We start from the raw sequence: 21,105 nt of genomic DNA, 5'->3' as shown, positions 1-21,105 counted from the left end.
GGCTCATCACCCTCGCAACAATCTGCGGGTCCATCATCGTAGAATGTACGGAAGTAAAGATAACCCAAATAACAGATAATCCCGGCATGTTACCCCTGAAAAAGGGATCATCTCAAAATATTGTAAACTATTGGACACTTATTCAAATCTTCGATTTATCCAACATTACGGTGGAATTCAATAAATTAATATCTAGCTATCAAAATATGAACACATCATTTCACAGTTCAACACACGGCAAAAGCTATTTACATGAAATCTCTAATCACAAATATATCTTAAGCCCGTTTGCAACAGCCGAGAATTCTCTGGAGAATTCTCTACAAAATTCTCGCAAGAAAAGGGCGGAGACTATTTAGTACGCAACTGAACAGAGAATTCTACCGAAAGTGCGTATGTAACGGTACATAATTCACGGCGCATGAAATCTCGAGTAAATTTTCTAGAGAATTTTCGGCTGTTGCAAACGGGCTTTAAGCCGTTTAACCGTTCTAAACTCAGTTTTCACACACATTACTCTAGCAATAGACATCATAAACCAAATATTGAGCGATATAGAAATAGCTATTTCTTTTGCCCAAACAGGAACTCTTCATATTCAAGCAAAAATTCAAAATAATCAATTACCCTTCGCCATTGAAGATGAAAACATCATTCAGTATTATGTTTGTATTAAAGTCAAAGGATTCATAAGTAAAAATCAAGTAAGATTCATTCTTGAAATTCCTCTTACGGAAATTAATAATTACAATTATTTTGAGCTATTTCCATTGCCAATTCTGAAAAATAACTCTTATCAAATTATCATCCCCCACACAAAATTCCTTTCCTTATGTGAAACAAAATACGCTCTATTCAACCAACCATGCAAAGAAGTTTTTCCCGCCAATTTCCTATGCGAGGAAAATACAAAACCCATATCATCAAGCAACCCCTGTGAAGTCGAACTACTGAGTGTCACCAAAAACTACACGAGCTGCAGCCCAAAAGTTACCAATCTAAGGGGATCAAATGTCCATCAACTAGCCGTTGATTATTGGATGGTCATCACAACTGAGGAGAAGATTGCCAGAGTGAAGTGCGCAGACAGTGCCGAAAAAATAGTGTTGTGCGGAACATACATTATTTTCGTTCCTCACGGCTGTGAAGTGAATGTGGACAAAGAAATTCTAAAAAACTGGAAGCATAGCCCCTCTAGAATGAACATTGTCCACTTACCGAACATAAAAATTCAAGAAATATTTGAATCAAAGACTCTTGAAAGAATTGATCAAGTTCCTTTAGAATTAGACGATATCGAACTTGATAACATAAGAAATATTGGACTACAAATAGAACATTCAAAGAAACAAATTCTTTCAATGAAAAGTCCAATCATCCACTATGATAATTTGAGTCTTTGCACATTGATAATATATGTAATCATAGTTTTTATAATTTTATGGTCTATAGTTAGTAAGTTTAATATAAGAAAAGAGGAAACCCTTACACTAGAAAAAATAAAAATAATCTATTGGAGGATATTGAGCTCAAAAATTAGAATTTTCAAAATCCCCAATTTTCTCACTTAAGCGCGGAGGAGTTACATATTAGAATCCTCCTATCTTCATATAAAAGACCCATGGTTCATCTTGGGATATCATATTACACTGATACCAGGAATTATCCTATGAGTAGGGGAATAGTAGGTTACATGTAATATTAATTACGATAGTTAAGGCATTATTGTATTGAATGTCGAGACTTTAACATTGTCCACTTCAACAATAGTCAATAAAGCTTTTTAAAAATCAAAGTTATTAATTCAGAAACATAAGTTGCGGTGCCTCGTGTACAAGGAGTCAGACGCATACCTCAGTCACTTCTTGAACGTGTGAAAATGAAATTAGTGGATCTAGAAAAACAAGGAATTATTAGAAAAGTAATAAAGCCAACTGAATGGTTGAATGCTTTAGTTATTGTAGAGAAAAAAAAATGGGGATTTGAGGTTATGTTTAGACCCTAAGTATTTGAATGAAAATATACAGCGGGAACAGTTTTTAATCCCGACTGCAGATGAAATTGCAAGTAAATTAAGTAATAAAGCCTATTTTACAGTACTCGATATGAAGGATGGGTATTTCCAGGTGAAAATTGATGATTTGTCAGCAGATTACTGCACATTTGGCACCCCATTTGGTCGTTACCAATTTTGTCGATTACCCTTTGGAATACGTTCAGCTCCCGAAGTTTTTCAGAGAAAAAACTTCGAACTTTTTGGAGGTATTGAAGGAGTACAAATATATTTTGATGATTTAATTATCGCAGGTGAGACAGAGGCGGAACATGATAGATGTTTGAAAGAAGTTTTAGATCGTGCTGTAAAGTATAATATAAAATTCAATAAGTCTAAAATTCAGTTTAAATCTAATGAGGTCAAATTTCTTGGGCAAATATTTTCCAAAGATGGAGTTAAACCTTGTCAATCGTATGTTAAAGCTATCGCTGATATGCCCGTGCCGAGGAATAAAACAGATCTTTTACGATTACTGGGTATGGCAAAGTTCTTAGGTAGGTTCATTCCTAATTTGTCAAAAGTGACTGCTCCACTTCGCAATTTAACTAGAGATAATATTGAGTGGAACTGGTCTAATAAGCATGATCAATCATTAACCAAATTAAAGCATTTGTTGATTACAGCTCCAGTTCTCAGATTTTTTAATCCGGCATTGCCGATAGAAATTGAAACTGATGCATCAAAGGATGGTCTTGGGTCCTGCTTGCTCCAGGATGGTCATCCAATTGCTTTTGCTTCAAGGAGTATGACAAAAAGTGAGACCTCATACGCTCAAATTGAAAAAGAGTTGTTGGCAATTTTGTTCAGTTGCCAAAAGTTTCATTACTTCATCTATGGAGTAAAAAATATTAAAGTGAACTCAGATCATAGACCATTAGAGGCGATTTTTAAAAAAAGTTTATCTTATGTGACACCTAGACTACAACGCATGTTATTACAGTTACTCAAATATGATTTGAATGTTACGTATAAGCCAGGTAAATACTTATATATTGCAGACACTTTATCGCGTGCATTTCTGGATGAAACTGCTTCAGTTGACTTAGAGTACCAGGTTCATTCCCTCACGAGTTATTTGCCTATGTCAGAGGAAAAAATGAACTTGTTTAGACAATTTACAAAAAATGATGAACAACTACAGACTGTGGTTAAATTTGTTGAAACAGAATGGCCCAACAATCGGGCGAAAATACCATTTCATGTACGTCATTTCGTTAAACTCAAGAATGAACTATCAGTATCAGATGACTTGTTATTTTTTAATTACAAATTAGTTGTTCCGAAAGGTTTGAGGGATGAAATGTTGTTTAAACTTCACGAAGGGCATCTGGGAATAGAAAAAGTTAAAGCCCGTACGAGACAAATTTTCTACTGGCCACTTATGAATCAAGATATTGAAAACTATATAAAAAATGTAAAATTTGCTAACAAAAATGTCAAAGAAAAACTACATTCCTATCCTATCTCTAAGCGTCCGTGGGAGCGTGTCGGCGCGGATATTTGAACTGAACAGAACGGAAAAGCCGAACGTAAAAATAGAAGTTTAGTTGAGAGAGCAAGGGCAATTTTGGAAGAGTCAAAGGTGCCGAAAAAATTCTGGGGAGAAGCTATTTTGACAGTAAATTATTTCATGAACAGGGGAACATCATCAAAACTTGATAAAACGCCAGCAGAAATCTGGTACAATAAGAAACCAGATGTTAGTAATCTTAAAACTTTTGGTTGTACAAGTTATTGTCATATACCTAAAGAGTGCAGAAGAAAATTTGATTCAAAAGTAAAAAAGTGTATAATGATAATGATGGGTTATGCTCAGACAGGATATAGACTGTGGGACTTAGAAAATCAAAAATTGATAGTTGCAAGAGATGTTGTGTTTGATGAAGATGAATTTAGGTTTGAGAGAGATGAATGCATGAATAAGAGTCAGTGGTTCGATGAGAATGATGTGAGTGAACAAATAAATGATGATGAACAAGTGTGTGAGAAGGGGGATGAAGGAGACACTGTAGATAGACCAGGGAATAAGAGACAAGTTAAAATTCCTGAAAGGTTTAATGATTACGAACTATACATGGCGTTTGATGCATGTAGTTTTATTGAGAATGTGCCTAAAAATTTTGATGAAATAGAAAATAGAACAGATAGGGATAATTGGATGAAAGCTTTGGAAAGAGAACTTGAGTCAATAGAAATAAATGAGACATGGCAAGTAGTTGATAAGCCTCAAGGTATTCAAATTTTGGACACAAAATGGGTGTTTTCATATAAATCAATGGAAGAGAATGAGATGGATAAATTTGAGGCACGAATGGTGGTGGGAGGTTTTGCACAAAAAGGGTATGATGAAATTTATTCACCTCTGGCAAAAATGACATCTATTCGAGCCCTGTTGATTTTGGGAAATCAATTTGGTTACATTTTTCAGCAATTAGATGTAAAGACTGCGTTTTTGAATGGTATTTTGAAAGAAGATTTATACATATATCCCCCAAAGGGAATAAACTTACCTGAAAATAAAGTTCTGAAATTAAAGAAATCGCTATATGGTCTTAAACAATCTTCAAAGTGTTGGAATGACGAAATTAATAGATTTTTATTGGACATCGGGTTTTGAAAATGATTTTTGCCTTTATATACTGTATAAATCTAATGGACATAAGATTTATTTACTAATTTACGTGGATGATATAATTTTGTGTGGACCAAGTACAACTGAATTAGATTATATCAAGTCAAAATTAATGGATAGGTTTCGAATGAAGATAAGGGAGGTTTGAAGTATTTTCTAGGATTAGAAATAGTATATGACAAACGAAATGGAATTTTAAGGATTAGTCAAACGAATTATATCAGGAAACTTTTGAAGGAATTTAACATGGAGAATTGTAATGGTAGTTCAACACCTATTGAAAAAGATCTTAAAATTCTGTAATGATATAAATAAGACATCACAACCCTTCAGAGAATTAATAGGTTGTCTGATGTACTTAATGTTAGGAACTAGAGTCGATATATGTTTGGCTGTAAATTATTTCAGTAGGTTTCAAGATAAGGCAACAGATGAAGCATATAATCAACGAATTTTGTGATATTTAAAATCTACAATTTCTATTGGATTAGAATATGAGAGAAACAATTGTAATGAATTTCGTTGTTTTGTGGATGCAGATTGGGGAAGTGATACGTTGGACAGAAAATCCATCACTGGATATGTTTTTAAAATATTTGGCAACACTTTATGTTGGACAACAAAAAAGCAAACTAGCGTATCGCTTTCTACAACAGAAGCAGAGTTAGTAGCATTATGTTCATCTGTTTCTGAAGGATTATGGTTGAAAAAACTATTTTTGGATTTGGGTGTTAATTTCGGTTGTATAAGCTTTTATGAGGATAATCAAGGATGCTAAGCATTATTCAAAAACCCAGCAAATAATAGAAGGGTCAAACATGTGGACTTAAAGTTTAATTTTGTATCTGAAAATGTAAAAAAGGGAACAATTAGAATGATTTATGTAGATTCAGCCAATCAGTAAGCTGATTTCCTCACGAAAGGTTTAACAACAAGCCTATTTGTCAAGTTTAGGAATATGTTGGCTTTGAAAGATTTTAGCGAGGGGGGGGGTGTTGTAACCCGCTAAAATAAAAGAAGAGTTAATCTTCTATGATTCCACATATATCTATGCATGTGACGTAAAGAAAAGGTGGTGTAAGCGCCATGACACGATGAGAAGATTTTGTAGCATTGTAGCGTGTATTTTGTATCGAGATATAAGTTGGATATAATAAATCATATTAAATATTACCGAGAGTGTTAATATTAAGATCCCAATAACAATAGAAATCACATTGGAGAAATCAAAATAACGGGTGTGGAGGCAGCAACGGTTTCCAGCAACGGTTTTTTCATTTTTGCTTTTACCATACAGATTGTGAAAATACCTGTTGTTCGGGATTTTTTGATACGAATGGGTTATTTAGAACATTATAAACACAGTCTATAGGGTGAAATAATTTGTGCATCGAAAACTACCCCCACCAACCCCCCGAAATTAAAATATCTTGATACACAGTGAAAAAACCCCGTTGCTCGGAGTTTTTTGATGGAAATGGGTTGTTATCCACATACTGAACACGATCTATATGGTGAAATAATTTGTGCATCAAAAACTACCCCTCCTTCAACCCTCTAATGTTGAACCCTCTTGATACTGTAAAAAGTGTGAAAAAAACCGTTGCTCGGGGTTTTTTGAAGGAAATGGGTTGTTACTAACATACTAAACACGATCTATAGGGTGAAATAATTTGTGCATCAAAAACTACCCCATTCCAACCCTTTGAAGTTGAAATATCTTGATACAGTAAAAAGTGTGAAAAAAAACCGTTGCTCCTAGTTGTTTGATGGAAATGGGTTGTTATCCACATACTGAACACGATCTATAGGGTGAAATAATTTGTGCATCAAAAACTACCCCTCCTTCAACCCTCCAATGTTGAACCCTCTTGATACTGTAAAAAGTGTGAAAAAAACCGTTGCTCGGGGTTTTTTGAAGGAAATGGGTTGCTACTAACATACTAAACACGATCTATAGGGTGAAATAATTTGTGCCTCAAAAACTACCCCATTCCCACCCTTTGAAGTTGAAATATCTTTATACAGTAAAAAGTGTGAAAAAAAACCGTTGCTCCTAGTTTTTTGATGGAAATGGGTTGTTATCCACATACTGAACACGATCTATAGAGTGAAATAATTTGTGCATTAAAAACTACCCCCCTCCAACCCTCTAAAGTTGAAATACCTTGATACAGTAAAAAGTGTGAAAAAAAACCGTTGCTCCTAGTTTTTTGATGGAAATGGGTTGTTATCCACATACTGAACACGATCTATAGGGTGAAATAATTTGTGCATTAAAAACTACCCCCCTCCAACCCTCTAAAGTTGAAATACCTTGATACAGTAACAAGTGTAAAAAAAAACCGTTGCTCGGTGTTTTTTGATGGAAATGGGTTGTTACCAACATACTGAAGACGATCTATAGGGTGAAATAATTTGTGCATCAAAAACTACCCCCTCATCAACCCTCTGAAGTTGAACTAAAATGCTATAGTGAAAAGTGTAAAAAAAAAAGTTGCTCGGTGTTTTTTGATGGAAATGGGTTGTTACTAACATACTAAACACGATCTATAGGGTGAAATAATTTGTGCATCAAAAACTACCCCATTCCAACCCTTTGAAGTTGAAATATCTTGATACAGTTAAATGTGTGAAAAAAACCCGTTGCTCGGAGTTTTTTGATGGAAATGGGTTGTTACCAACATACTAAACACGATCTATAGGGTGAAATAATTTGTGCATCAAAAACTACCCCCCTCCAACCCTCTGAAGTTGAAATATCTTGATACAGTAAAAAGTGTGGAAAAAAACCGTTGCTCCTAGTTTTTTGATGGAAATGGGTTGTTATCCACATACTGAACACGATCTATAGGGTGAAATAATTTGTGCATCAAAAACTACCCCCCTCCAACCCTCTGAAGTTGAAATATCTTGATACAGTAAAAAGTGTGGAAAAAAAACCGTTGCTCCTAGTTTTTTGATGGAAATGGGTTGTTATCCACATACTGAACACGATCTATAGTTTGAAATAATTTGTGCATCAAAAACTACCCCCCTCCAACCCTCTAAAGTTGAAATACCTTGATACAGTAACAAGTGTAAAAAAAAAACCGTTGCTCGGTATTTTTTGATGGAAATGGGTTGTTACCAACATACTGAACACGATCTATAGGGTGAAATAATTTGTGCATCAAAAACTACCCCTCCTTCAACCCTATGAAGTTGAACTAAAATGCTATAGTGAAAAGTGTAAAAAAAAACCGTTGCTCGGTGTTTTTTGATGGAAATGGGTTGTTATCCACATACTGAACACGATCTATAGGGTGAAATAATTTGTGCATCAAAAACTACCCCCCTCCAACCCTCTAAAGTTGAAATACCTTGATACAGTAACAAGTGTAAAAAAAAAACCGTCGCTCGGTATTTTTTGATGGAAATGGGTTGTAACCAACATACTGAACACGATCTATAGGGTGAAATAATTTGTGCATCAAAAACTACCCCTCCTCCAACCCTCTAAAGTTGAAATATCTTGATACAGTAAAAAGTGTGAAAAAAACCCGTTGCTCGGAGTTTTTTGATGGAAATGGGTTGTTACCAACATACTGAACACGATCTATAGGGTGAAATAATTTGTGCAACAAGAACTACCCCTCCTCCAACCCTCTGAAGTTGAAATATCTTGATACAGTAAAAAGTGTTAGTATTTCAACTTCAGAGGGTTGGAGGGGGGTAGTTTTTGATGCACAAATTATTTCACCCTATAGATCTTGATTAGTATGTTGGTAACAACCCATTTCCATCAAAAAACTCCGAGCAACGGGTTTTTTTCACACTTTTTACTGTATCAAGATATTTCAACTTCAAAGGGTTGGAATGGGGTAGTTTTTGATGCACAAATTATTTCACCCTATAGATCGTGTTTAGTATGTTAGTAACAACCCATTTCCATCAAAAGACACCGAGCAACGGTTTTTTTTACACTTTTCACTATAGCATTTTAGTTCAACTTCAGAGGGTTGAAGGAGGGGTAGTTTTTGATGCACAAATTATTTCACCCTATAGATCGTGTTCAGTATGTTGGTAACAACCCATTTCCATCGAAAAACACCGAGCAACGGTTTTTTTTTACACTTGTTACTGTATCAAGGTATTTCAACTTTAGAGGGTTGGAGGGGGGTAGTTTTTAATGCACAAATTATTTCACCCTATAGATCGTGTTCAGTATGTGGATAACAACCCATTTCCATCAAAAAACTAGGAGCAACGGTTTTTTTTTCACACTTTTTACTGTATCAAGGTATTTCAACTTTAGAGGGTTGGAGGGGGGTAGTTTTTAATGCATAAATTATTTCACCCTATAGATCGTGTTCAGTATGTTGGTAACAACCCATTTCCATCAAAAAATACCGAGCAACGGTTTTTTTTTACACTTGTTACTGTATCAAGGTATTTCAACTTTAGAGGGTTGGAGGGGGGTAGTTTTTGATGCACAAATTATTTCACCCTATAGATCGTGTTCAGTATGTGGATAACAACCCATTTCCATCAGAAAACTAGGAGCAACGGTTTTTTTTCACACTTTTTACTGTATCAAGGTATTTCAACTTTAGAGGGTTGGAGGGGGGTAGTTTTTGATGCACAAATTATTTCACCCTATAGATCGTGTTCAGTATGTGGATAACAACCCATTTCCATCAAAAAACTCCGAGCAACGGTTTTTTCCACACTTTTTACTGTATCAAGATATTTCAACTTCAGAGGGTTGGAGGAGGGGTAGTTTTTAATTAACAAATTATTTCACCCTATAGATCGTGTTCGGTATGTGGATAACAACCCATTTCCATCAAAAAACTAGGAGCAACGGTTTTTTTTTTCACACTTTTTACTGTATCAAGGTATTTCAACTTTAGAGGGTTGGAGGGGGGTAGTTTTTAATGCACAAATTATTTCACCCTATAGATCGTGTTCAGTATGTGGATAACAACCCATTTCCATCAAAAAACTAGGAGCAACGGTTTTTTTTCACACTTTTTACTGTATCAAGGTATTTCAATTTTAGAGGGTTGGAGGGGGGTAGTTTTTAATGCACAAATTATTTCACCCTATAGATCGTGTTCAGTATGTTGGTAACAACCCATTTCCATCAAAAAATACCGAGCAACGGTTTTTTTTTTACACTTGTTACTGTATCAAGGTATTTCAACTTTAGAGGGTTGGAGGGGGGTAGTTTTTGATGCACAAATTATTTCACCCTATAGATCGTGTTCAGTATGTGGATAACAACCCATTTCCATCAAAAAACCAGGAGCAACGGTTTTTTTCCACACTTTTTACTGTATCAAGATATTTCAACTTCAGAGGGTTGGAGGGGGGTAGTTTTTGATGCACAAATTATTTCACCCTATAGATCGTGTTTAGTATGTTGGTAACAACCCATTTCTATCAAAAAACTCCGAGCAACGGGTTTTTTTCACACTTTTTACTGTATCAAGATATTTCAACTTCAGAGGGTTGGAGGAGGGGTAGTTTTTGATGCACAAATCATTTCACCCTATAGATCGTGTTCAGTATGTTGGTAACAACCCATTTCCATCAAAAAACACCCAGCAACGGTTTTTTTTACACTTTTCACTATAGCATTTTAGTTCAACTTCAGAGGGTTGAAGGAGGGGTAGTTTTTGATGCACAAATTATTTCACCCTATAGATCGTGTTCAGTATGTGGATAACAACCCATTTCCATCAAAAAACTCCGAGCAACGGGATTTTTTCACTGTGTATCAAGATAGTTTAATTTCGGGGGGTTGGTGGGGGTAGTTTTCGATGCACAAATTATTTCACCCTATAGACTGTGTTTATAATGTTCTAAATAACCCATTCGTATCAAAAAATCCCGAACAACAGGTATTTTCACAATCTGTATGGTAAAAGCGAAAATGAAAAAACCGTTGCTGCCTTCACACCCGTATCAAAATAATGGTTTGAACAAAACAATCTGATAATAAATACAGAAAAAAAACAATTAATACTCTTCTCACCGACCAACTCAAAGATAGAAGAAATTGATCACATTATATTGAATCAAGTTAAATATGATCTTGCTGAATGCACAAAATTCTTGGCAGTTTATATAGATAAAAATGTTAATTGGAAAAGACATATAAACTATCTAGGCGAAAGAGTAATGACATCTATTTATGGTTTTCGTACTATATCCAAATATATCAGTAAAACTTACTTGAAAACAGTGTACAATGCAACTATAGAATCAAAACTGAGGTTTGGTATCGTATTTTATGGGGCAGAAAATATTAATTCACTTTTTATTGCACAAAAGAAGGCGGTCAGAATAATGAATAATTTGAAATATGGCCAATCCTGCAGAAACGAATTCAAGAAGACAGGAATTTTAACTATCTATGCTATATATATACAAGAGTGTGTCCTCTTCATTAAAGTCAATAATAAATTGTTTGGAAAATACGAGAACCAGAAATCCTTCTACGAGACAAGAAATGTGGACTATCTCTATCCCAGGTTGAATATGACAACATCTCAGAGACAGGTTGAATTTAGATGCCTTAAGATAAATATCAAAACTATAAGGGATGAAAAATTTTTCAAGAGGAGATTATATAAATTTCTCTTAGAACTGGAGCCTTACAGTCTAGAGGAATTTCTAAGTTGATTGTGATTGCACCCATCGGATATACCTATGTTTGTCTTTGTTTTTTGACACTATTTCACTTCGTCTCCACATAACTTGTTATTTTGGATAGGATTTTAAATAAAGAACCATGTTACTGCAACGCTCAGTTATAGTATTTATTCGGTTTCATAATTATTCATTATTAATATTCAGTAAAGTTTATTTTTCGGATTTGAATTGAGCGTTGAATCAATAGCCGCGTTTCATTTTTATGTTGTAAATAAATACGTTGGAAAATCTCGGGCTACATATGGGAACATATGGACGAGAGATGAATTCAATTCGAATTCTCGGTTCACGAAGTGCGAAGCAAATTTCTCATTGAATTCTCGATATTCGAAATCTCATAATTTCAAGAAAAGGTGTGTGAAAGCTTTCCAAGGACTGCAAATAGATACCAGGATAGTACCAGCTCCCCATTCTGGCGATCGTTCCAATAAAGGTAGGTTCGAGTGCTTCCAGCGTATCTTTTGTATTCTCCATTTTCTTTTCTAATTTAAATCAAACGTTAATTGAGCTACCGTAACATTGGCCCTAATTCGAGCCGGATATTATCTGTTGATTCAGCGTTCATTCAAAATAATATCTAGATTTTTTTGTTCGTATTTCTCTTCATTCATTCCTTTAGTTTTTTTTTTTTTCTCTCATTCAACTTCATAACTGAGGGTTGCAGTTTTCAAATTTATTTATCTCATAATGAGTGCTAATAAATTAAAGCAAAATATTGCTCTTCGTCAGCTTCATATCGATGATATCGAGGAAGTACTTTTGTTGGCACAATCCGCCATTGGTGATGAGAGCCTCCATACTCGTTTCAGACTGCGTTATGAACAATTGGATCATATTCACCAAAAGTTTCATGACATTCATAGTGCTATTATTGCCTTATTATCAGTAGTTGAAGGCTCTGATTTAAATGCGGAAAAATTGTTGAAGTCATCCGTTAATGAATCCTTTTTCACCATCAAAACTATTTATAAAAATTTATTTTCTGATGATGACAGTAGAAGTTCAGTAGTCAGCATTACTAAAGGTGCACCTAACGTCTAGCTTCCAAAAGTTTCGTTGCCAACGTTTAGTGGAAACTATAAACATTGGACTACCTTTTATGATATCTTCGTAAGTTTGGTACATAATAACGATAACTTATCGGATGTTGAAAAGTTTCAGTATTTACTGAGCTCCTTGACTTCACAAGCTTTTTCACTTTTAAAGGGTATTTCATTAACATCTGAAAATTATCAAATTGCATTCAATACTTTAACTAAAAGATACCAAAACAAACGTCTTTTAGCAAATTCTTTTTGGCAAGAATTAACAAACGTCCCAAAGCTGTCACAAGAATCCGTTGAAGGTTTGCGCAAACTAATTGATGTTTTTTCGGAAAATCTTTCATTCTTGAAAAATCTAGGTTTACCGGTTGATCAATGGGATTTCATTCTTTTTCATATGATGATGCAAAAACTTGATAATTCGACTATTAAACGCTTCGAATTACAGGAATGTTCTACAGAATTACCCTCATTTGCAAGTCTTCAAAAATTTCTTTTGAATCAATGCGCTGCTCTTGAATCTGCTGCTCTTTCTATATCTGCTAAATCAAAATACAGTCCACTCTCACAGAACGAATCTAAAAAATCTCAGAAATCTACATCAATTTTCATGACTCAATCCATGAATAATAGTACAAAAAATAAATTGAAGTGTAACTATTGTCAATCTGCTCATAGCATTTATAAATGTTATTCTTTTCTTGCGAAATCGCCATTTGAAAGGCAACAAATTGCTAAAATGAACAAATGGTGTTTCAATTGCCTTCACTCAGCACATGACGTATCTAAGTGCGCCTCGAAATCTACCTGTCGTTCATGTTCGGGCAAACATCATTCCCTCCTTCATTTTCCAAATTCCGATTCCCAAACTGTTGAAGAAAATTCTAATTCAATTGTATCTTCTGCCGCACCGTCGAATTCATCGGGTTCTTCTCAAGCTATTATAATGACGTCTTCTTCAGATTCCGGTGTACTCTTGGCTACTGCACAGGTGAAAATCCGAGATGCCTATGGTAACTTCAAAATGATTCGAGCTCTCCTCGATAGTGGCTCCCAAACGAATCTAATAACGAAGAAGTGTGCTTCTCAGTTAGGTCTTCACCTTTCTAAATCATTTTTATGTATTCGGGGAATAGGAGATAGTTCGATACCATCCTCATCCAGTGTTATATGCACTGTGTGTCCTAGGTCTGCCCTCAGTCCATCATTTACATTTGATGCAATTGTTATGAACAAGATTTGTTCTCACCTGCCGAGTTCGAGAGTGTCCTTTTCGTCACCTTCAATATCCACTTTGGACTTGGCTGATCCCAACTTTGACACCCCAGGTAATATCGATCTTTTGTTGGGCGCCGAGGTATTTCCTTCATTACTTCTCGGTGGTCGTGTTGTTGGGGAGAAAGGAGAGCCTTCTGCCCTTCAAACAGTTTTTGGTTGGGTGTTGATGGGTCGAACGATAATTCCAAACCAAGGTGTCAGTTCACTACATATTTCTGTTGATTCTTCGCTGAATTCTACTCTGAAATCCTTCTGGGAGGTAGAAGAACTTCCAAATTCTGAATGCAGATCGCCAGAGGAGATTTTATGCGAAGAAATCTTCAGCAGAGATGTCAGCAGATCTGCGTCTGGACGATATAGTGTTTCTCTGCCTTTTAAAGTTACCCCACTTATATCATTTGGAGATACGTACTCCATGGCCTCACGTCGCTTTCTTTCCTTAGAGCGTCGACTTCGCACGAATCCCACCCTTCGGGATGATTACTGCAAATTTATGCAGGATTATCTGGATTCGGGTCATATGACAATAGTAGATTTGGCTTCATCATTGAATGATTCTTATTTCATTCCCCATCATTGTGTTGTGAAGCCGGATAGTTCGTCTACGAAACTGAGAGTCGTCTTTGATGCTTCAGCCAAGGTTATGGATAATCCTTCCTTAAACGACTGCCTTCTTACAGGACCGAAGCTACAAGCATAAGTATGTTTTCACAGCCGACATTCGGCAAATGTACCGTCAGATCTTGGTTGACCCTGTTCACCGTAAGTATCAGCGGATTCTATGACTAATGTCAAGATAGCTGTCAGAAGTTTTCTAATTTGCTCCTGATTTTTTTAATTATTTTTCAATGTTTAATAACCGTACATCTACGGGAGATGATTCCCCAACATTAGGGTCCTGTAGCGTTCCTCGAACACCTGAAGAACGATTGAATCATCACTTGGAAGACCGGACCTGTTCCAAAGGAATCTCCCGGTCAGAGAGTGGAATTATTAGAATTATTTCGTTGAATATTGAAGGAATCTCCAAAGACAAAGGCGATTATTTATCTAAATTATCGATTGATTGCGGTGCAGACATTATTCTTCTCCAAGAAACTCACTGTGCAAACCAAGAACAACTCCAAAAAAGAGGCCTTTTAGCAGGTTATGTATTATTTGATTATCTTTTGAGTCCCATTTATGGTCTGACTTGTTACGTTGAGAATTCTTTAATTGGTAATATTAACTTAATTCGAAAAGGTGATATTGACGGAGTGTTTTTCATTGCTTTCAAACTTAATGACATTTCTATTATCAATATTTACAAACCCCCCAATACTCTTTGGCCTCGAAATTTCGATGTTATTTTTCCTCATCCTTCAATTTATTGTGGAGATTTTAATTGTCATCACATTATGTGGGGTTATGCAGTTAACGATTATAATGGGACAGCTTTAACTGAATGGATTGAAAATAACGACCTTCATCTAATTTTCGATGCAAAAGATAGGCCTACTTTTCATTCGGCCAGATGGAACAGAGGATATAATCCAGATTTATGTATAGTTTCCTCTGATGTAAATTCCAGACCTCTTTCTGTAAACCGTAAAGTTTTAAATAATTTCCCACACAGTCAACATAGACCTATTTTACTCTGTTTAGGTAATATTCTTCACACAAATGCTTCCTTACCTAAGTCAAGGTGGAACTTCCAGAAAGCTCGCTGGGATAAATTTAAGGAAAAAGTTGATAGTGATATAAGATGGTTTCGTCCTTCTTATAAAAATTACTTTAGATTTATGGGTGTTATTAAAGCTGCTGCGAAAAAATTTATTCCTAGAGGCTTTCGAAAAAATTATATCCCTGGTTGGTCAAGGGAAACAGAAAGTTTGTATGAGGAATATCAACGATCCCCAACAGAACAGAAATCAGATGCATTATTAAAATCTATTAATGTCGGTCGTAAAGAAAAATGGAATGAAATTGTGTCTAATATGAATTTTACTCATTCGAGTAGGAGTTCTTGGGATGTTTTACGGAAATTAGGAGAAGCTGCTCCTTTAACTAAAGCCCCTTCAAATGTGAATCCAGAACTGATTGCTCGCCGACTTGTAAATGTAGCGAACACAGTTAAAATCTCCCAATCGAAAGTTGAAGACATGAGGAAAAAATTACATAAATTAAGGAAATCGGCATCTATTGTAGATGTTATTTCTAATCCTTTTAATATGGATGAATTAAAATCTGCAATTAGATGCACGAAATCTCGAAAAGCTGCTGGGTTTGATGGCATTTACCCAGAATTCATAAAACACTTGGGAGTAAAAGCTTTATCTTGGCTATTATCGTTTTATAATGATATTTTGAATTCTGGTAATTTTCCAACTGAATTTAGAAAAGCAAAAGTTATTGCAATTTTGAAGCATGGTAAAAATTCTTCGGATCCGAATAATTATCGTCCTATAAGTTTATTAAGTGTCCCTTTTAAAATTCTTGAGAGATTGATCCAATTTAGGATTGAAACATATGTTGAGGATGTTTTACAAAATTGCCAGGGAGGTTTTAGAAAGAATAGAAATTGTTCTGATCAGGTACTGAGCCTGACTACTTTTATTGAATCGGGTTTCAATAATAAGAAGAAAACAGGAACAGCATTTGTAGATCTATCATCGGCGTACGATACGGTGTGGAAAGATGGTTTAATTTTTAAACTTCACAGTCACTTAAAATGTGGTAAAATGGTTCGTTTGATAGAAAATATATTATCTGATCGAAGACTTCGTGTTTTTGTTAATGATAAAAGCAGTAGTTTCAAAACTTTAAATAATGGACTTCCACAAGGATCGGTATTATCTCCTCTTCTTTTCAATTTATATTTATGTGATATCCCCGATACGTCTTCCGAAAAATTTATTTACGCCGATGATATTGCTCTTGCTTTTCGCCATTCTGATTTCGAAGTGATAGAAAATACTTTAACGCAAGACTTAGAAATCCTGAAAAATTATTTCCTTGAATGGCGGTTATGTCCTAATCCAAATAAAACAGAAGTTTCCTGTTTCCATTTAAATAATCAGCAAAAATATAGAAAATTGAAAGTAACTTTTAATGATGATGTTTTACAACATAATTTCAATCCTAAATATCTCGGAATAAAATTAGATTCTTCATTGAATTTTAAGGTTCATTTGGAGAGTTTACGTTTGAAATTAAAATCGAGGAACAATATAATTCAAAAATTAGCTGGTTCTTCATGGGGTGCTGATGCCGTCACACTTCGTACGGCAGCTTTGGCCCTAGTTTTTTCTGCTGCTGAGTACTGTTGCTCTGTTTGGTTCAACAGTGCTCACGTCAATAAAATCGACACCATACTCAATGATTCTATGAGGATCGTTACGGGGACTATCAAATCTACACCTTTGCATTGGTTACCCGTTCTGTCAAACATCGTACCACCTCATATTCGCCGACAGGTGGCAGTCTCGAAGTCTTGGAATAAATTCCATTCCTACCCAAATTCATTTCCAATTTTATCATATTTACCAGATTCTAGAAGTGCCAGATTAAAATCTCGTAAGCCTTTATGGACTAATGATTTTCTGTATTCAACTAATAACCATAAAGAATTTTGGCAATCAGAATGGAATTCATGTAATCTCTTTAATAAAGATTTGATTACTGATCCTTTAAAAAAAGTTCCTGGCTTTGATCTTCCAAGAAAAATTTGGTGTACACTAAATCGACTGAGGACTGGCCATGGTCGGTGTAATAGCATGCTCTTTAGGTGGAATGCTGTTGATAGTCCAAGATGTGAGTGTGGTGCAGAAGAAGAAACTATAGACCACTTGGTGAACAGTTGTGGAATATATCGTTTTCGGGGTGGTTTCGAAGGTATTCATTCGGTTACCGATTCTTTTTTGAGTTGGGTTACTAATTTCAAAATTATTTAATGAGTAATATAAAATGCAACACACCCCTCTCGTTTTTTCTTTCTTTTTTGTTTTCAGATTATTCTTCGTCAACCATCATAGTACAAAGAATGGGAGGAAGTTTTTGGATTTTGGCATATGAAGAAGATGTCCTTCAATTTCAATTATTTTCAGCTTATTCTTTACACAAATACATCATCATTACACTTATACGGGCAAACAGAGAGTTTTTTCTGAGGTTTTTATCTCTGTTTTTTTCATGTATCATACGAAGATATGTATGGTACCCCGTTGACATTTTTCCTCTGCTTACACTGAGATCTGGAACCTGGAACAGGTTTTTAGGATCTGTTTCTTGTTCCATTTCTTTACACCCGCTTCATTGTTATTTTCAGATTGTAAAAGTTTGTAACACTCTTTTTCAAAAGAATATATATATGGCGGTTCAGTCCATCAGATCCGGTTGAATGCTATGAACTCAACACGGTCACGTATGGAGTTTCTTCGGCGCCTTTTCTGGCCCTTCGAACATTGCATAAATTAGCAGATGATGAAGAAACATCTTTTTCCCTGGCAGCTAGAATCCTTCGTGATGACGTATATGTAGATGACGTCGTGTCGGGATCTGATGATCTCCAAGGTTCCATCAACCTCAGGGATGATCTGATTGCTCTATTGGGTAGGGGTGGATTCGAGTTGAGAAAGTGGTCAAGTAATAATCCATGTATTCTTGAAGGTATTCCAGATGACCATCAGTTGTCACAATCCTTTTCCTTCGATGAGGGCGATTTTGTCAAAATTCTGGGTTTGAGATGGAATCCTTGCTCAGACTGTTTTTCATTTGCCGTTACAGGAATAGAAAATAGTTGTACGAAACGGAGTATTCTTTCACAACTTGCACGCATCTATGATCCATTGGGTTTTCTAACACCCTTCACATTTCTTATGAAATATTTTATTCAGCTGCTCTGGGTTCAGGGATTGCAGTGGGATCAGGTTCCTTCATCGGAATTTGTCGATCATTGGAGTCAGTGCAGGTCCGAATTGTCTGATCTGCAGGAGTTACAAATTTCGCGACGTCTAAGTCTTAGTTCAAGGGTGAGATGTGAACTACACGGATTTGGTGATGCAAGCGAGAGAGGATATGCTGCAGTGGCCTACTTCCGATTTTTAAACACTGCAGGAGAGGTCTCGATTTCTTTCATTTGCGCCAAGTCTAAAGTTGCTCCAATTAGGCGAATTTCACTTCCTCGTTTAGAGTTATGTGCCTCTTTATTACTGGCCAAATTAATTTCTTTCATCAAATCCACTTATTCATCTATTAAAATAGATGATATATACGCTTGGTCAGATTCTAAAGTTGCTCTAGCGTGGATTAAATCTTCTCCTCATAAATGGAAATCCTTTGTCAGCAATAGAACGACAAAAATTCAGGATTTGGTACCGCCGGAACGTTGGTTTCATGTGAGGTCTGAAGACAATCCTGCTGATTTTGGATCTAGGGGACTCACGCCATCAAAACTGGTGAGATGCACCATGTGGTGGTCGGGACCAAGTTGGTTGTCCTCACCAGCTCCATTCAACTTGGAGGTGGAGTTTTCAGGTTCTGATGATCCCTTATGTTCAGCAGAGGCAGGAAAAATTGCATTGACAACCTGTATCGAAACAACCTTGGTTGATGATATTTTGTCCAGGTTTTCTACGCTCTCCAAAATTCAGAATGTTCTGGCTTATGTTTTGAGGTTTTGTTTCAATTCTAGATATCCTTCTCTACGCCGACGTGGTGGCTTGACTTCCTCGGAGCTAAAGAAATCTCTTTATCTCATCGTGAAAACTGTTCAATCACAGGTTTTTAGTGATGATATACTCAATCTTCAGAGAAAGAAACTTATTTCCAAACCGCTAAGAAAATTAAACGCGTTTCTTGATTCAGATGGAATTCTCAGGGTGGGCGGTCGTATTGCCTTTTCTGGACTCTCCTACGAGAATAAACATCCAGCACTTCTTCCTTGTCACCATCTCTTAACAGATTTAATTATCCGACATTTTCATATTCTTTATCTGCATCCAGGGCATCAGATGCTACAATATTTATTATGCCAACAGTTTTGGATTCTTTCACCACGAAGAGCGATTCATCGTGTACTTTCTAAATGTAATACATGCTTCAGAGTAAACCCAAAACCTGTCCAACCACTCATGGGAAATTTACCCGCTGTTCGTTTAAATAAAATTAAACCTTTTAGGTGCGTTGGCGTTGATTTTGGGGGCCCTTTCTTCGTTACCATGTCACGAAGTCGTGGAACTAAATATACCAAAGCATATATATGCCTTTTTATATGTTTTGCTGTGAAGGCAGTACACGTTGAGCTAGTTTCTGATCTCTCCTCAGAGGCCTTTCTGGCAGCATTACGACGATTTATTGCCCGTCGCGGTAGGTGTCAGAGAATTTTTAGTGACGGAGGTACCAATTTCCGAGGTGCTCACGGAATTCTACTCAATTTGATGAAAAATGCGGTAGAAAGTGAAAAAATTGAGTGGACGTTCAATCCCCCGTCATCCCCTCACTTTGGAGGACTTTGGGAGGCGGGAATAAAATCTACGAAGACTCATCTCCTGAGAGTAATAGGTGAACAAAAGCTCACCTATGAGGAGTTGTACACTGTGCTCACACAAATTGAGGCCGTTCTAAATTCGCGCCCTCTATGCCCTCTTAGCAGTGACCCCAACGATACCTCAGCTTTAACCCCAGGACATTTTTTAACTCTTGCGCCTCTCTCAGCACTACCTGATGAAGATTTGTCCGATCTACCGATGAGAAGGCTTTCTCGATGGCAATTATTAACACGAATGCATCGGGATTTTTGGAAGCGTTGGCAAAGGGAATATTTACACACTTTGCAACAGCGGAAAAAGTGGAATGAATCATCCAATTATCCATTGAAGCCAGGAATTCTGGTCATTGTAAATGACGGGCCAATCTCACCTTTACGTTGGCGCTTGGCACGTATAGAAAAATTACACCCTGGCTCCGATGGAATAGCTCGTGTGGCTACAATCAGAACCGTTAATGGGTCACTGCAGCGACCTGTCGTTAAGCTTTGTCCGCTTCCCGAACAATAGCGACGAGTTTTTATTTTTTTTTTTAATTCTCTCTCTCTCATATATTTTCACTACAAGTAATTATATAATATTTTTTTTTCCCTCTCTCACAATATTATATAAATGTATATTAGTGTTTTTTTTTTCTTCTTTCTTATCTTCTACTTAAAATATAACTATTTTAGGTGGGCGGTTATGTTACTGCAACGCTCAGTTATAGTATTTATTCGGTTTCATAATTATTCATTATTAATATTCAGTAAAGTTTATTTTTCGGATTTGAATTGAGCGTTGAATCAATAGCCGCGTTTCATTTTTATGTTGTAAATAAATACGTTGGAAAATCTCGGGCTACATATGGGAACATATGGACGAGAGATG

The 21,105-nt window shown here is 36.0% G+C and overlaps 1 protein-coding gene across 1 annotated transcript; it reads left to right on the top strand.

Annotated features, from left to right (window-relative positions):
* The first annotated feature begins 3,857 nt into the window (after window positions 1-3,857).
* On the top strand, window positions 3,858-20,745 carry LOC123315299. The gene is made up of 3 exons (XM_044900949.1): window positions 3,858-4,373; window positions 14,392-14,492; window positions 18,060-20,745. The coding sequence occupies exons 1-3, from the start codon at window positions 3,858-3,860 to the stop codon at window positions 20,743-20,745; spliced, it is 3,303 nt and encodes a 1,100-aa protein (XP_044756884.1).
* Window positions 20,746-21,105: the final 360 nt, after the last annotated feature.

The sequence above is a fragment of the Coccinella septempunctata genome, chromosome 6, assembly GCF_907165205.1.
Source record: "Coccinella septempunctata chromosome 6, icCocSept1.1, whole genome shotgun sequence".
In the NCBI taxonomy this organism is placed as follows: Eukaryota; Metazoa; Arthropoda; class Insecta; order Coleoptera; family Coccinellidae; genus Coccinella; species Coccinella septempunctata.
The sequence above is the reverse complement of the archived record's forward strand: the minus strand, read 5'-3'. Positions and strand labels throughout refer to the sequence as shown.

What these genes read in the sequence shown, in the direction of transcription:
- LOC123315299 (XM_044900949.1), top strand. Translation starts at nt 3,858, where the DNA reads ATGGGTTATGCTCAGACAGGATATAGACTGTGGGACTTAGAAAATCAA. An exon ending in AATTTGAGGCACGAATGGTG is followed by an intron (nt 4,374 to 14,391) that starts GTGGGAGGTTTT and finishes GCCTTCTTACAG; the next exon opens with GACCGAAGCTACAAGCATAA. An exon ending in CGTAAGTATCAGCGGATTCT is followed by an intron (nt 14,493 to 18,059) that starts ATGACTAATGTC and finishes AAGAATATATAT; the next exon opens with ATGGCGGTTCAGTCCATCAG.